Source organism: Poecilia formosa, unplaced genomic scaffold, assembly GCF_000485575.1.
Source record: "Poecilia formosa unplaced genomic scaffold, Poecilia_formosa-5.1.2 Scaffold26, whole genome shotgun sequence".
Lineage (NCBI taxonomy): Eukaryota > Metazoa > Chordata > Actinopteri > Cyprinodontiformes > Poeciliidae > Poecilia > Poecilia formosa.
Genome location: NW_006799965.1, coordinates 209,769 through 227,513, shown reverse-complemented (window position 1 = coordinate 227,513; position 17,745 = coordinate 209,769). Strand labels below are relative to the sequence as shown.

The following is a 17,745-nucleotide window of genomic DNA, read 5'->3' as shown; positions in this document are numbered from 1 at the left end:
ATTGATCAGCTATGAACATGGAACATAACAAGCTGAACTACTGTGAATTTCTGATCAGTTCACCATGGCAACCACCACCAGCAGCACCAGCAATGACTGTGCTGCGGTAGATATCCAAAGGTGACGAAACAGTGTTAAAAGATTATACTCAGCTGTAGGAAAACACAAGATTTTCTGATCTCTGTTTACCTTTGTTGTTCCTATCAGTTTAGTGTTAATCCTCAGAAATCTGCAACAAAGTTGAAGGAACCAAAGAAGAAGAAGAAGAAGAAGAAGAATGGAAATCAGGCAGACATCTTTGCTTAAAGCTGCAGTCATTAACGTTTAAAATCAATCTTTAAAATATATGTTGATGACGCTGGTTAAAAGCTCAGGTCCAAAAGTGCTCTCGCTGTTGTTGAAAAACACATTTTGTGTCGTCAACTTTCAAGGCAAGTTGAAGCTGCCAAAGTTGTACTTGAATTATATGAAATGCTTTCTGCATGTATGCAAACACTTCTGTGAACGCAGGTGAAAAGCAGCTGCCTCGTTCAAACAAGACATTTTATGGGAGTTCCAGCTCTAAATCAGATATAAAACACTCATTTTATAACTTGGACTGATCTTCTATCCTCCTCTCTTATCACCACACATGTGAATGCACTCTCTTTTATGTCTACAAACTGGGATCCATAAGAAATGGAATGGGCTGGAGGGGTTTGCATCTTGCCAATCCATGAAATTATGGACTATTTTGAGGTGCTGAACCGGTTCCAGTTGCTTTTTTATGCTGATAAACAGGTCAGACTGACAAACTACAGCAGCCAAAATTGCATCATCCCTAGTCGCATCAATCATTTAAATATTAAACTTTGTGGAAGTTTTTTTTTTTTTATGTTGCAGTTCAGTATCCAGACTCTGTATCTCTACAAATGTGCGCCTGCTTCAAACAACACCATTCAAAACACCATCAAGAGACGGGCCTTGAATTTGTCAGCGGCGTTTTTGTCATGTAACTTTGTAATCAACAAAGTTTGGAATAGAAAAGACAGCGTTGCTCTACTCCAAATAGAAAAAAGTGGGCGGTAATCACCTTGAGACTTCAGTTGTCTGATAAGATCAAAATGAAAAGTAGCGAGGGAGATCAGATGATAGGACGCAGAGATACAGGATGACACTTCTTAACAAGGTAGCAGAGGGAGAAAGAAAAACGAACTGCAAAAGTCAGGTAGGAGATATGAAGAGGATAGAAGGTCAGATTCATTAAAAAGATACAAGGGTATGTCTGATTTTTTTTTTTTTTTCTGTGCCCGAAGCCATCAACCTCCCAGAGCAATCCCACAGGCAGTGAGTTAAGGTTAGTCCAGATAATGATCAGTAATAGACTCTGTGCTCGGTCTCAGAGACGGGTAGAGATAAATATGATAGGGACAGAGGAAAGCCCGTTGAAGTTTCAACCTTTAAAAGGATCCTGCTTTTCCACCTTTTTCACATCAGTGCACATTGCACGTGTTGGTTAAGGATTCGTGCGACAGCAATTAAGTTCTTATTACAATCTACGAGAATTGTGTAGCATATGTCAGAGGACTGCAGGATATTTAGAAAAGAGACAAGTCTGCTAAAAAGTTCTGTTTTAGCTCTGTTTGGCTTAAGCCTAACTAAACAGCAAAACACAAGAGAAAATGTTTAAAAGTGCAACAAAATCAGTAGTATATAGTTCACAGTTATACCTACTAGCTGATGAACCCACTGTCTCAGTTTCAGCCTCTTTAGCAACATTCATATAAGTTTGAACACGTCGACACTGACAAGAAGCAGACAAACATTTAACCTTCATTCATGGTTAGGAGGTGTTGGGTTCAGTGGTGCCTGGTGATTAAGGCAGACTTCAGAAGAAGCAGCTTACTATCATATTTTACAAGTGAGAAAGCCTTTACTGTGTTTAATGCCTGCTTTTTGCAGAAAATGGCACTTGGCTCAGAACTACCTACATAGATTTAAAAGTAATTTCAGAGCAGTTTGATGCATCAGTGTAAATGGGTGATGCTTCACAAGGGCAAGGTAAATTTCTCTGGCCAATGATTGGTGCAACTCCTTTGATCAACATTAGCTGGTAGCTGGAACATGACGAGGGAGACATGTTACCATGTTAAAGAAAGAACCTCCACGATTCCTCTTCCTACTGGATTCAGAGTTGTTAAGTTATCTGTGGTTATGTTTTATTCTCAAAGATAGAAAAAAAAATGCATCGTTGAGGTAGAAAAAAAGAGATAAGAAGCTCCTCCGGTATGATTTTATCCAATGGCTGTTTACAATGCACTGAATTACCATTCATTTTATGTCTGTATTTTAATGATCTGTGGTTTATGCTGCATGAGGGTTGCATTAAAAAGTGCAACCCTCATTTCAATACATTTCAATATAAAGTATTCTACCTTTTATCAAGACCAAAATTTTCTTTCTAAACTAAATGTTTTGATTCTTGATTTAAAGTCAAGCATCCCAAGGCCTGAAAATGGTCCCCGGGCCACAGTTTGGACATCCCCGGTATGAAGTATCAGTGGCTCGCCATTTTGAGGGGAATAAAAATTGTCACCAGTGTCAACATGTCAAATGTTTGTTTAATTTATTTGCGATTTCTGATGAAATGTTTATTCTCATTAACATTCAGTATCAGTTTTTGATGTGGGCAGTGCAGTTCAGCCCTCAGTGTGGCATGGCATGAGAGATGCAAAAAGCCTCAAGACGAAAATAGAAAGTCATCTGTCTTTTGAACCCCACCGAGTTTTCTACTCAGGATATGTACAGAGAATTAGGAACGGATACCCCCGATTTGTTGGGTAGAGTGTAAGAATATATCTGTACTTCAGCATCATAATCAACGACTAATGATGCAAATCTGATTTGCAGGATCTAATTCAATTCAATTACAGGGCATGTTTGAGGGAGGCTGGTTTGCATTTGATCAGCTAATTATAAGCCTAACACACTAATGTTGGTCAACGCTGAACTGCAATATTCTACAATAAACAGAGATTCTGCAAAACATAACTTGAAATCTGTCAAATCTTTATTGTGCCAAAAAACATTTCCAAAACCAACGAAGCTCAATGGAATCATATGTGGTCTTCTTCTGGGGAGTGTGTGTGCGTGTGTGGATCACTCAGGGGAAATCATACACAGAAGAGTAGGCTCACCCAGGGCATCATTGACACAAGAACCTACGCTGTTAGTGTGGGATTAGGTTAAATATGTTTTTAGGTTGTGTAATAAGTAAGAGAAAAACAGCTCCTTTAAGCAAAACTAACTCAGAGAGCTTATATTAAATGCTGGGTAAGACTTTAATCTATTCATTAAGAATATTATCAGGGGGGCTGCAGCAATAAATCATCCCGATTGATTTGTTTGATGTAAAAAAAAAAAGGATCATTCTTGTAATTCATACTTTTAGATAAATGAGCAACATTCCACTATTATTTTTTTTTTCAGGATAATTAAAATATTTCTGCAGTATTTTGTGCTGAGCTTATCAAAACAGCAGAGTTACTCAAGTGTCTCTTATGGGTTTATAATTTGTTGTCGCCTCAGCAACAGCGACTAAAGAACTTCTAGTTTTACAAATAAAACCTAGAGCACTGGATATGAGATAAGTCACAAATGCCTGGTTAGCTTGAAAGTCGACATAATTAATTTCTTTTTTTCATCTTGTGAAAATTAAAGCTTGGAATACAATATGTTCTCAATGGACCTTGAAATTAAAGAAAGGTACTGTTCAAACAATCAATTTCTTGTTTTTTTGTTTTTTTTGTTTTTTTTTACAAAACAAACTGACAATTTTATTGTGCGCCGACAAAGAATTAAGATTTAGGTAAAATAAGATTTTAAAATAAGATTATAAAGAGCAACTTTCAGTGTTATTTACAGTTTTTTGGAAAGTTATGAAAAACACAAGACAGGTTTTTCATTACTTGTGATGAAGAGTTTCAAAAATAATTTTAAGCACGCAATCAACTGTTATAGCAAGGTCATCATTTATTGTCTTGAATGTAACATCTCAGGGTCCTGAGTGGGGACGCATGAAGGGACGGGACGCATCACCACATGCTATCTTTGAGATTAAGAAATAGACGTACAAATGGGCTAACCATGACTGAAATCATTGTGATGGTATCATACTGGTGTGATAGGAACTTCAAGAGAATCATATTTCCTTAGATGGTTTTGTTGCTGGAAATTTAGGAGTTTCTTAAATTTACAATTTTGTAACACGCCATGGCAAAATAATGTCCTGCATGTGCGTAGCTCCCTATTAAGTCCGAGGAACTCCAAAGACTACAATCAGGAATTCACCCATTTATACTCCGTTAGCGATAAGCTGCAGCCACAGCTGCCCAGGAGCAGACTGGCAGAAGCCAGGCTGATATTTAATTGCTGCCAACATGTCCTCTGAGCAAGAAGGATGAAGTATGAGTGAATGAGACGACCAGAGCGGGAACCGGCAACCTTCCTCCTGATCCACTGTTACACAGTAAAAAAAAAAAATAAGAGCACAAAACCAGAACAAGCTGACTTTTTAAGACACACCAAAACTGATCTGCAATGTTTCTTCACACTGCTAAGAGCTCAAAGAAAATCTCTACACAATTGGCATGTGTTGGTAGAGCACAGGAAGTGTGGAGGCAGAAAAGAGGACAGCACAGTCTGTAATCGTGTGTGCTCCCAGTGGGGCCGGGAGGCAGACATTCCAGAAAAAAATAAAAAATAAAATCTAATTTAGTTAGCGGATTTATTCCGTTCAGGCTCCAACAGGTCTCTTTGATTTTTCTTGCGATGCCTTTGCTTCACAGAAGCTGACACAAAATGAAGTATTTGCACTTTAAAAAAACCTCACTGACCATAATCAGCACAGACATGGGACTTTCACCTGCAGAATCTCTGTGTGCCAGCTTGAGTCAGTGTTTTACATGGAAAAGTGTTGATGTTCGCTGTGACAGCAGCGCTGCAGCAGGGGAGATGACAGATCAAATTACATGTCAGTGCCATGGTGACAATTCACTAACCTTTGCTGACAGCCACCAAAAGAAAACAGCTGAAGTGGATTTCAAACACACAGATTCATGATTCATACGTACATTCAGCTTACAAATATGGTGCAATGTTTGACATCCGTCAAAATTCTCAGCTTCAGGCACAATTTGGGTTTTTCCAGTGCCAAAATGGAAAGGTTATGCTTTAAATTTGTTTAATTGAAGAATTAATAGCAGCTTGATCAACTAGAAAAGCTCAAAAATAATCTCAAACCAAAGCAACAAGCTGCAAAGTAAAAGAACCACAAACCCGCAGCTAAAGTAAACTCACCACAGAGGTCAAGAAGTAAAAATAACACTTGTTATGAATGGAAACATTCCCAAAGAGGTTTAACAAAACGTTATCTAAAATGATTATGTCTGAAAATGAATGTTCTGCATTGTTAAATCCCTACTACCTGAATTTATTTAAGAAAATGCTGTTTTTCTCTCCTATCAAATGAAATGTCTGTCACATTTATTAGTCCACAGAACAGATATAAATTAAAGTGATTGGTAAATCCTGATGGTTGGATGTTTTTTTTTAAATGTTGATTTTAAACCAACACCAAAAATAATCAGACAACTAGCTGATATAACTGAAGAGTATATAAAACCCTAACTCTTGAGAAATAGTTACATTTAGTGAATTCAACAGATTTTGCCAATCCTACCTTATTAATGAGTATGTAACTAAACTTGTTCCAGCAACCCCTGCAGCAGCTGCGAATTGCATGATTGAGTACTAATTTCACAGTTCTTCTGTAAACCCAGAGCGGAAGCTGTGTGTGTGAGTTAATGTGCACCAGTCCTATCAAATTCATTCACTAAAAAGGCTTAATCTGCTCACGCGATGAACACAACATTTGTAGCTATTAAATTCTCAAGAATATTAATAATGTATTCAGTGAAATGTCTGGCCTTGTCAGGAACACTCTATGAATCCAATAAAGTGGTGGGGGGGCACTGGATGTGTTTTAAACACTTTATTTCTTTCCATGTTACGTGTCAAGTATAGCAGAATCAATAATCACATGAATGGGAGACGCAATAAGATTTCAGGGATACAATCCTGTAGCACGTCTGACAAGAGATAGGGTTGTACAGGTTGCCCAGTGAGGGTTGACTCATGGTTGCTAAAACTTGTACAAGACCAATTGATTTTACTGATGTAGTGGGTGTAAAATATTGAATAAAATATTGTGCTACATGACTGGCTTTATTTTCAGTCTAACATTTAACTTTATGACATGCAAATTTACAAGTGGATCATCCATGCCGTCTCCAAGTGTATTCTGGGTAAAACTCATCAGTCGTCCACCAACGTCATCAGTCATTTGGCAACAGATGGCAAACTAGGTAGAGCATTTTTACGGACAAAGTTAACATGAGTGGAGCTCCATGGAGCGGCAAAGTGAGAAGGATGGAAAAAAGAGAGCAAAAGAAAAGCCAAAAACTGGACGCATATTTTGTTAGTCATCTTGGAGATGAACAGGACTTTTTAATTGGTAGCGGTTCAGGCCCGCCAAAACTGCAGACACAGCCAGGAAAGCCGGGCTAGTTACAGTTAGCAACTTGAGCTTTATTATTTGGATATAAAGGGCCCGGTCATTAGTCCTGACCCCAGCCCAACGCTGACTTGTTCCGGTAGTGGTTACTACAATCACTCCACTAAACACAAGGCGTCGTTGTGAACTTGTTTTTACACAGTTGGCAGCAAATCTGCGGCAGATTTTAATCAAAATTATTTAAAGGGAAGCCACTGATATTTAGTACAGCCTACTGCGCAATTATTCTAAAGCGCTGCACTTTTCCTTTTGCATATTTTTGCATCATTGTTTTATTTTTGCAGGATGTGAATGTCCAGGAATAAACAGGACTGAACGAAATATGGCAGGCAAGAGGTGTTTGGTTTCAAAAATAGGTTTCTGAATCTAAACGTGCAGGTGGGATATTTGTGACTCTGCTGCAAATGTTCAAATCCAGCTGCGACCTGTGGCCATCAGTAAGCCCAGAGGATTGATTGCACATATCACACGACTACAATCATTTAACTGTTTCCATGGGAATGCAGTGTGACGGACACATAGAGAAATTTTTCTTCACTTACTGCTATCCCCATCTGTTTACCATTTTGCCTTGTTGATCTAATGTGAAACTGAAAAATCTCTGCCACCTCCAAGTGTACAAACTTTCGAACCTGCTGTCTGGTAGATAGCTTGAGGACCGTCTGTTCTGAAAAGTGTAGAAAGAGTTAGCAAAAAAATAAATAAAGGATCAGAATTTGGAACATAAAAAAAGAGGATGTAATCAAGGATTTAAGAGGTAAAAAAAAAAGTCTAATCATTCGCTACGATTTATAAATAGACTTTTGTTTCTCCTGACAAAAACACTGTTTACCCCAAGAACCATGATCTCAGTAAACTGAACACATAATTATAGTTTAATCTGAGCAAAGACAGGTGGGAATTAATGTGACAGAAGTCAAGCAGGTAAAACACTTTTCTCTAACAGCATCAATCCTAGTTCTCTCCATCATTCAGGCTTAAACTGGATGTAAGACAAAGTCAGTACTAGCCCTTAATTAGGAGACAATTTCAGTTTGCATTAAAACGTGTGTGATGAACCTTGGCACCGACATAAACACCCCCTAATCTGAGGCTGATTAGAATAGGTCTGCGAGGGAAGGCTGGGACAGACAGACCGACGGACAAACATATATTTACAACAAATTCAGTAACACCACCTCCCCACCTCGCTGCTCAAGATAAAGGAAGCCTGTAAAAATAACAATCCATCCTTTTCGGCGCTGCTTTCTTTTAGATTGCATTTCTCCACCACAATCCCTCCATCCATCTGCCGAAATCCCATTTTCATGACAAACAATAAGACACACACACTCACTCCATCACCAATTCCTGCAGCTGTCACGTAATGGGGGGGTGGGTTTGGGTGGGGGGGGGGACTGTGGGGGCTTGAGATGCGAGAGGAAGAAAATAACACAAGTGAAGGGAAGGATGACAGGGGAGGGGAAAGAAAAGGAAAACACTGAGAATCACCAATGAGTTTGAAGAACCAAAAGGAGCTCCACTGGATGGCGAGTGAGTCACAATGGTGAGGTTTTGGTCCTCAAAGTGGACTTGGGAAAAGATAAATCTTCTATGAATCTTCTTCAGACATCCCTTTGTCTCTTTACCCCCCGATTTCCTACACCATCCTGATTAATCTACATGCTATGTTCAAAGCACTCGTTAACTGCTTAATTGACCTACTTATTTCTCTATCCAGATGAAAGTCGCCCAGGGAGGCTCTGTACTTACCAGCCTTCTCTGTGTTATGTGATGGTCTGCTGAACTCCTGACCAGGTAAGCAAGGGCACTGTCCATCACATTTAACCGAGATCGTCTTCCCAGACAAGCAGCTTTGAAACTCCAATTTGCACTGGAAGGACAACAAAATAGCAAACATTTCTATTAATCCTAGAAGATTAAAGCAAACGTGTTATATAAACTCAGCTACTGAACAAAAATGATGGGAGATTATAAAAAATAAAAAAATAAAAAAAAAATAAAAATAAATAAATAAATAAATAAATAAATATATATATAGATATAGATATATATAATAGGGTACATATAAATAACAATATTTGGAGCAGGAAGGCTACTTGTGCTTTTAAATGGCAGTATTTGCCATGTCTGTGAACATAGCCGTGATAAACGCATACAAGTTCTTCTAATGCAAATGTAATTGTATTTGCTTCGAAATTTTCAAACTCTAGTCTCGCAAGCGAAACATTACCTCAAACGTATATTTAAAAAAACAAACAAAAAAAAACGAAAAACTGGAAATGGCAAAACCTCGTGATAAATAGTTAATTTATTGAACATTTGCTAAGCAGTTTCTAAACTTTTTAGAATGTGAATATTTAATAATCCATCAGCATGTGAGAAGTTCCAAAAATCAATTTTAAGAAAACAGTCAAGAGAAAATAATAAATACATAAATCTTTGAATGATTAGAATAAAATTCTGACACTGATAGAAAATAAATGCAATAAATTCTGGAGAGCTCTTTTACCAGGGAAAACTATTCGCAACTACTCAACATATCTGACTTACAAGATAGCAAACACCTAAACGTCGAACTTTTGGAGTTGTGCCGATTACGGGGAATATTTGCTGCGTCAGGGAAAGTCATTTATCTTCGATGAACAGATGTGTCTATTAGTCAGCCATGTAGACACACCCGCAGACACAGAGATGCCCAGTGACATTTTATAATTTATTGCAGTACAAATCTAATGCAAAGAAAGAGGGAAAAGATTGAGCACTTCTGAATGTAATTTAACAGTACAAATCTTATTTCAGGTAAGCGGAGGGAAAGAAATTGTTTGGACATGTTGAAGAAAAAAAAAAAATCCAATTACAAGACCATTCCAAAAGGAATAATGAAAAATGAAATGAGTTATGTAAATTCTGTTTGCAAGATGATGACGAGGAGATCTGTAAGTGTGAGACCATGACTGTGCATGAACCTCCATGCGCATATCGCGCCTTGGCGTTATCCTGCGCGCACTCTCATTTCCAATGTTCTAATTTTAGATCCATCTTTTTCCTCCCTGCCACCTCTTTGATATCGCCGCTAATGTTGCTTAATGAAATTTGTTGACAAAGGAGCCGTGCCTTATTCGGCTTCCAACATATTGAATTAGCTATCGGGAGGAGGAGGAGGGAGACTGAGAAGCAGTGAGAAAGTCCTGGAAATGGATGACCTCCTCTAATCACTGTCAGCACACAGACAAGCCCCATGAATCTTTATGTTTGTCTTTCTCCACAGGTTAATGTGGTTTTGATGAAAGAGTATTTTAACACCTAATGTGGTTGGAAAGAAAAAAAAAAAAGAGAAAAAGAGAGAAGGGAAAAAAAATGAAGGGGGTAGGAGAAAAGATGATTTAGGAGGAGGGAAGTAATGGATTTAACTGAAGCCTCTCAGGAGATAAGAGCGCCGTCCTCTTAATAGGATATAGAGTGTGCGTGAGAGTGTGTGGTTGTGACAAAGGATGCATGTAATGTAATAATAAAACATGAATAAGCTGGAGACCAGCAGCTCAATGGTGAACAGAGTTTAAGTTGGACCACAGGGACTCATCACTCCACCAGCCAGCTGAACCCTCCACCTGAAATTGCCGCAGAGAGCAGAGGGATTTCCCAGACCTCCTGCCTTTGTTGCTTCTCTTGTTTTTAGCACTTCTCCTCCTTCTACTGAACACGCTCTTGGCTCTCAGGCAGACAGGTCATTAAGGAGGTGCACTTCCTGCCTCTTTTCAAACACACAGGCTGAGTCATTCTTCTAGGATGACGAATGTGAAAAGGAAGTCAGCTGGTATTAAAAAAAAAAAAAAAAAAAGGCAAAGTCAGTGTGAAGAGGAGACATGAGTGGTGTGGATAGGTCATCCAGTCTCCATGATGTCACATGTGTTTTAGTTTCTCAGAGAAGTGACATTAATGGCTTACTAAAGTGGACGTTAATTACAATTAAGATTACGTTTGCTACAGTTTGAATATGTGAAGTAGGTGCACTTTTAAAACAAAGTCTATTTAAACCTGCACAGAGACTGAGAGAAATGGACACAGTGGTAATCTGGACCAGCCACAGATAAACATAAACCCCAAGCGAAATCAAGAGTTGACAAAGGGCATCTAAAATCCTAAACCTCCGATCTGGAGGAGGGAATAAACACTACACTACATGCGTAGTAAATAATAAAGTAGGATTTGATCTAGAAGCAAGAGAACGGAAGAGGCTGTGCATCAGCATAAATCACAATGCTATTGAAAGAATAATTTATGTGCAATGCCAAGCAAAACTTATCTTTGTATCTTTGTGGTTGCATTTAATTGCGGTACAATGCAAACGTTTATAGAAAATCACTCGCTTCTATGTTCATTTATGTCGATGCCTGGTGTTTGAGAAATGGATTTTATTGCACATTTAACAGCTCCTAAAATCTGGAAACAGAAAAATGAGAAATCTGCTGCCATCTTTGAAAAAGGGAAAATAAATGTCAACAAAAATATAACTCATCACCTCTTTCACTGGAGAATTCCTGATCTTGTTGCAAAGTTAGCAATCCATAAATCTTTTTAAAGTGATTTTTTTTTAAATCTTTTATATTCAAGGTTGTACATTTTTACAATATTGCAACAGTCTAAATCCAGATGTGCTGAAACATTGTTGATCATTGTGCACAGCACAAATGGGGAATACTCCCGGATAACGAGTATACACTGAAGGGCTAAACATCTATTTGACCTCCCACAATTCTTATATCTACTACCCACAACTTACTATTTTGTGGTTTTATCCTTTCATTTGCTATCATGTTATTCAAACAATTACATGTCAATTTAATTTCACTTTTAGGTGTTTTTATGATTTACTATCATAGAAATGTTCAAATGTCTCACTTATTTTAACTCAAACATATAAAACAAACAGAACAATTTGAAGCAGACAACTGTATGAATAAAACTACTGACGTGTAAAATGATGAAGGAGCAAAATGACCATCACTTGTACTGCACAATGCTCTGTCCTGAATCAAATGTGAGCTATGTGCTCTGATTTATGGATGCCTTGAGATTATTTATGGAAACCCAAAGCCTTTGTTGCATCAATAAGTCATAATTGCTATTTGCTTTGTATAATTGATGCTAACAATAGAGGCAAAAAACAGAAAGTCTTCTTAAAGGAACAGAACAATGATGCCATGTCTAAATGTCTGTGTTTTAAAACAAAAAAGAGTGTGGAGTGTCCTTCAACACCATTAAGCATTTAGGCAAAGTCTGTAATTAAAACTACATGAATAACTGAGTAAAACTGAGACTCACACTACTCTGACACTTTTCAAGCTCCAGCATGACTTTGACTTAGCTGTGAACAGCACTTCAGTGAAGTCTAATACTGCTCACTTGTATGGCTTCACTCCTTCCATCCAAATGACTGAATACAAGGACAATACGGAGACATAAAAGCTGATGTCAATAAGAATTTACGGAGTGTTACATCAAGGACAAAGCTCCTCTTTTATCTATAACCCTTATATTCAGTATTGGCTATCAGTCTTCACACTAATTCTGATCATCCTCCTTTCACCGACTTCCTGACTCATCACGAAGGTTAATCGTTGACGTTTTTCCTGGATCGTGAAATTGTGTGCCTGTTATGTTGTTCGTGCAAGATCATGAGCTTTGAGTTAGTACTTGGAAATTAGAGGCAGGCAGTTTTACAAACTGTCCAAATATGACTTCTGGCAGATGAAAAGACTTCTTAAAATTGTCCTTTGTGCTCAGTTACGTCATTTACCAGACTCACACAGATGTTCTGTTAAAGCAAACAAAGAACACAGGGATCTTATACAAATGACACTTGAACAAAATCAGGAATTAGATTTTGAAGCAGGTAAAAAAAAAAAGGAGGTGGAAACAAGATGTTGCAGGAAAGTCTGATTGCATATACTTATCGGTAGCTTGATGGATTTTATGTAATTGGTTTGTAAAGAAATAGAACAAGAGAAAAATTGAGGGTAAAGTTCAACAAAAAATATGAAGCGCAAACTCACTTTAGATGAATAAGTGTGTCCATCAGAGCCACACACAGGAGATGACTGGGATGCTGAGCAGAGCCTACATTTCCCATGAGGCCCAGGTTCAACCCCATGCCTGTGGCCCACGCTGCCTTTCCTGGCTTTCACACTGCGGAGGAGAGAAACAGAAAAAGTATTTTAGAAGTTAATGACTCTGAAAGTTTTTTTTTTTTTTTTACAAAGGTTAGCAGAATGTACCATGAAACCACAGGACAAAAATATTACCATGCTAAATGCCAAGCACTTCAGAAAGGATACATTAAATATATGTGTGGGTGCGAGTGTGTGTGTGTGCGCGTGTGTGTGAAAATAATTTAACAGCCATAACGTTACAGCCATTGAAAGTTTTCAAACAGAATCACTTCTCTACAGAGGAAAAAGTGTCTCTGGCTGTCAGGGTCAGATGAAGCGGATCCTGATTGGTCCAAGGAGGCCTCTTCAACAACCACTATAATTATGTTTGATTCAAATCTGGTCGCAATTTTCTATCTAAGTGCTCTACTGAACACCCCGGTGCCTGATCCATCGAGCGCGGCTGCAATGAGAGCCAAACAGACTTTTTCACAGAGATATAAAAAGTGAAGATTAGCCACTGCAGCAGGTGAAGACGGCTCATTAATAGGTCTATTGTTTTGAATAAACTGTGGAAATCTGGTATAAGTTAATGGGATGCATCCATGTTTGATAGATGTTTGTGAGGATATGCTGAAAAACTGAGATAAATAATGTACACTGCTCAGTCTAAGTATTTGTAATCCTAAACACAATGTGCTTCATGTAAATGTGAAGTGCAAGAAAGAGAATACATGGTTTTACTTTTTCTCTGATACATCTATCTGTTTCATTTCAATTCTTACCACTTCGCGTGTCCCTGCAGAAGAAACGCATCCCCACAGTCTGATGCTGCCGCCACCATGTTTCAGAGGCATGTGCAACATTGGTTATTAACCACATGTAAGGTTTTGTATGTTGGCCAGAAAGTGAAATATTTGTCTCATCTCCATTGGCCCCTAGGTGACTTGTAGAAAACTGCAAATTTGACTTCTCATGGGTTCTTTGACGTACGTGGAGTGCAAGACTAACAGGTTCTTCCACCTGAGCTGTGAATCCCTGTAGCTCATCAAGAGTTGACTCAGGCTTTTTTGGCTTCTTCCCGGATTGCTCAGAATCAATCAGTGTAGATGGATGGTCACGTCCTGGCAGGTTTGCAATGATCCTTTACTCTATTTTCACATGATGGGTTGAACAGAGCTCTGTGAGCCGTTCATAGCTTAGGATACGGATTTATAACCTCGTTCTACTTTAAACTTCTCTACAATCTTATCCCTGCCCCATCTGGTGTGTTCCTTGGTCTGATGCCGTTTGTTCAATAATGTTTTTCTATAGGGAGCATTTGAACCCTTCACAGAACAGCTGTGAACTCTAAAGGCAACTAGCTTGACCTTCTGTTTTTCAGCAAACATTTTAATAGAAGCACATCACACTTTTACATTTTTTATTTGTAAAAAAAAAAAAAGAAAGAAATGTTGAAAACTGTGTGCAATTTTATATGTTGATGCGTCATGTTAGATGTACAGTTTGTGTATGTTATGCAATGACATAAGGAAATACTGAAAGACAGGAATTATTTTTGCAAGACGCTAAAAACAGCTTTACAGTCTTGCCATGATTTAATTCTTTGAACTTCCTGGTTGTTAAACCTCACCTCGCTGATAATGTAAGTGGCTGCTCTGTTAATTTTCTGTCTCTGTTGCAAAAATGCTGTAAGCAAATCTCCCTTTTATCTTTGTGTTGACGGCTCCTTAGAAAAGACAAAAATTAATCTGCTCACGGATTTGGGGAGAATTACAAAAGTAAGCAGTGTACGTATGAATGCCTTCAAGCGGTGAATAACATCTAAATAAACATTACACCCGCCACCAGGGCGCAAATCCTCTGCACTGCACAATATCTCTGCAAATATTTGCAGAAATCAAGTTCAGATTTGTCTTCTGGGAGGACAATAAATATGTGTTATGCTAATTACTACAACTAATTTATCTCATGGAAAAAATATATATTTATACATCAAGCTTCAGTGAACGATACTATTGGGAAAACACCAATTCCAGATGAATAATCTAACATATTAACCGGCAAATAGGACTTGTAATGAACGTAGCAGAAAGGAAAGGATTAAGACCAAGATTCTTGGGAGCTAATGACTTGGGAAAATCAATTACATTCAATACAGAGAGGGAGAGAAAATAAATAAATAAATAAATAAATAAATAAATAAAACTATGCTCCAATTTCTTTTTTGAGAAAATGCTTGTTGAAGTGAGAAATTGAAAATCCTTAAAAAAATTAACAATGGTTGATAACGCAAACAAATTGGGTGGTGATGGAGCAAACAGATAGTGTGATTAAAATTAATTGGTACTGTAAGAAGAATATGTACGCACGCATCCGTCAGTGGAACGCATGTGACTCTCAAAAGATTTCAGCACAAAACGCTGCTATATTTCACACTCTTGTGAAAAGCCTGTGACCCAGATGGGTTTAGGATAATGAGCTTCAACTTTCTGCAATACTTCCGAGCAATTTGTTTAACTCCAGCGTTTTAGAATATGATGCATCTTCTTTACTAAATTTGCCTTACTTCTACACAAACATTAAATAGGATATGCTTGATAATAAAGAATAGCAAAAATGCTAAAATCAACAGTTACATTTTGAACAAGTGTGGGAAAAAAAGCAGAAGAAGATGGAGATTTCATTACGTATGACCCTTTATATTTGGAAAATTTGGAAAGGAGAAGAGTGGAAACTTATATGCAAATCATCATAACTCCAAGTAAACCAAATCTGCTGTAGAAATCACTAAACATGTGGCTTCTAAAGTTATATGTGGCACTGTACTTTGAGCAACATAAGATCAGGGCTCAATACAAATGTATGTCACGCTTTTCAGATACTTTTAGAAGGATAATCTTGCACTCAATCAAAGATGGAAATGTCATTTCAAAACCTTTTTGGTGAAAACATCTTTCTGATATATACTTGCATGGAACTGAAGACAGAAACAGATTTATTTCGTTTTTGAATACAGTTGCCACAATAATTGTTGTGTGTATTTGACCTCGACTCTTTCCTAGACAGAGACACTAAAGAAACAAAGTATGCATAGTCTCTGTGTTTGTCACCCTATATATCTACTTGCCAAGTCATTATCTGTTTAACTATTTTTTCTCTCCAAGACCGGTTCACTAATGGAGCTGCAGGCACCATAAACCCTATGCCACAGAAAACGGGTCCGAGGCCAGGTTTTTAAATTTTTTTTGTATCTTGCTTTCTGTCTGAGATGGAAAATCCCCAGTCTGTCACAAAATATGGACCCTCACGCTATGCCTAGTCCAGCAGAACGAGTCTCATGCTGGTAAATTGGCATCAGTCTTTTGAACCACAGTCACAAACCTGCTCAGTGTGTGGGATTGCTGCATAGTCAGCTTGATAATCTGTCCACTGTTGCCATGTGTTTCCTAAGGAGTAGAGATTGCTGCAAAATCAGTGACTGTAGGGAACTGACTGAGCTTCTTTGCATAGATATTAACATTCAGACTGGACTGTGTGTCACTGAATCTATTCTTGCTACAGAGTTTAATTTCATTGGCATGAATTTGATTATTTGATTTGACATATAGTGATTCTTAAACAGTTGCTCCTGATATGAATTAGACCCTTGGAAAGTGGCAAAAAATTATGATTTTTTTGTGTGTGTGTGTGTGTGTGTGTGTGAATTGAGCCTATGAATATGAGCTGAACTGAGGTAAATACAGGAAAAATAATTTAATAATAGGCTTTCAAAAACTAGAACCTGTGATGGTTCTAGGTGCTTTAGTGCTGCCACCACATAGGGGACTGACACTAAAGTCCCATAAACGCCGTTTATTTTTTAAGTAAAAAAAAATAAACATAAATAAATATATGAATGTTTGCATTTAATCCCAAAATAGAATACAGATGATTTTGTTCCTAGTAGTGGTTGTATTGTACGAACTGATTTGAGAGACAAACTCAAATGAATGTCAATTATTGCAGCCTCAAAATTTTATACAATGTGTGTGAGGCAGCCATATTGGATTTTTATGTTGTATTTGATAAGAAACCTTTAGCTCCCCTTGCCAAAATGTTGACCCAATTTTTACACCTTGGGGCTTTAATAATGTCATTAGAAAACAAAAACAAAACGTCAAGTGAAGGTAATTATTATTGGAAATTATATTCAGAATTATTTATTCTAAAAACACTGGAAAGAAAAAAAAATATTGAAAGCTACACAACGCTCTACTGTTCATCCAATGAACATCCAAACATCCGGTGTTAAGTGTTTACAGATAAAACCTTTTTTTATCATTTGCAGATAAATGTTCTTAGTAGTTTTTTCTATACTGCTTTATATTCAAAATGTAGTCCGACCGACTCTTACCTGTGTGAAGGTTGCTTGTTATTAGTGCAGATGGCGGTCTGGAAGTCATGGCTGACACACACTTTGTGAGGAGGACAGCGAACTCTCAAACACGGATCCTTGGTTGCATCAGGGCCTAACGAGGAACAGCGGGGACAAACTGAATCTCTGAGCTGCAAAAGTAAGTTTGCAGAAAAGCGCAGAGCAGGAGAATCAGCACATTGTGGTTCTGGAGTTAAAAGTTGATGCAGCGAAACATCAAGCTGTTCTCCTGATTTTACAGCTCGCAGACTCTAACCTTCGACTAACTGAAGCAGGCAGAAAAATAATGAGTCAGAGGGAATGGCAAAGAAAAACGGTGAAAGGTATGAGGTAAACGCTCTGCTTTCTGTGTTGTGAGCTGCTTAATGAGGGCTATTTTCTCAGAGCGTTAAGCTCATTCTGCAAATCAATCTCCAGTGTGACATAAATGCCACAGCAGACAAGGACGACTGGCTGGTGTTGAAGATGACAAAAAGATTAAAACAACTCACTGACTCTGAGAATTGTGTCCAGCAGCAAAAAATCCCATACTTTAATTTGACAAAAAATAGATAAAATAAGGT

The 17,745-nt window shown here is 37.9% G+C and overlaps 1 protein-coding gene across 2 annotated transcripts in view; it reads right to left on the bottom strand.

Moving 5' to 3' along the window:
• The window catches only part of spock1 (SPARC (osteonectin), cwcv and kazal like domains proteoglycan 1), a 116,858-nt gene that overhangs the window by 9,692 nt on the left and 89,421 nt on the right, over positions 1–17,745 (bottom strand). For both annotated transcript variants that reach the window (XM_007548214.2, XM_007548215.2), the window contains 3 exons: positions 17,162–17,276; positions 12,670–12,802; positions 8,366–8,486 (listed from right to left, as the gene is read on the bottom strand). In XM_007548214.2, the coding sequence (XP_007548276.1) occupies positions 8,366–8,486; positions 12,670–12,802; positions 17,162–17,276 (369 nt within the window). The remainder of the gene's footprint in view (positions 1–8,365; positions 8,487–12,669; positions 12,803–17,161; positions 17,277–17,745) is intronic.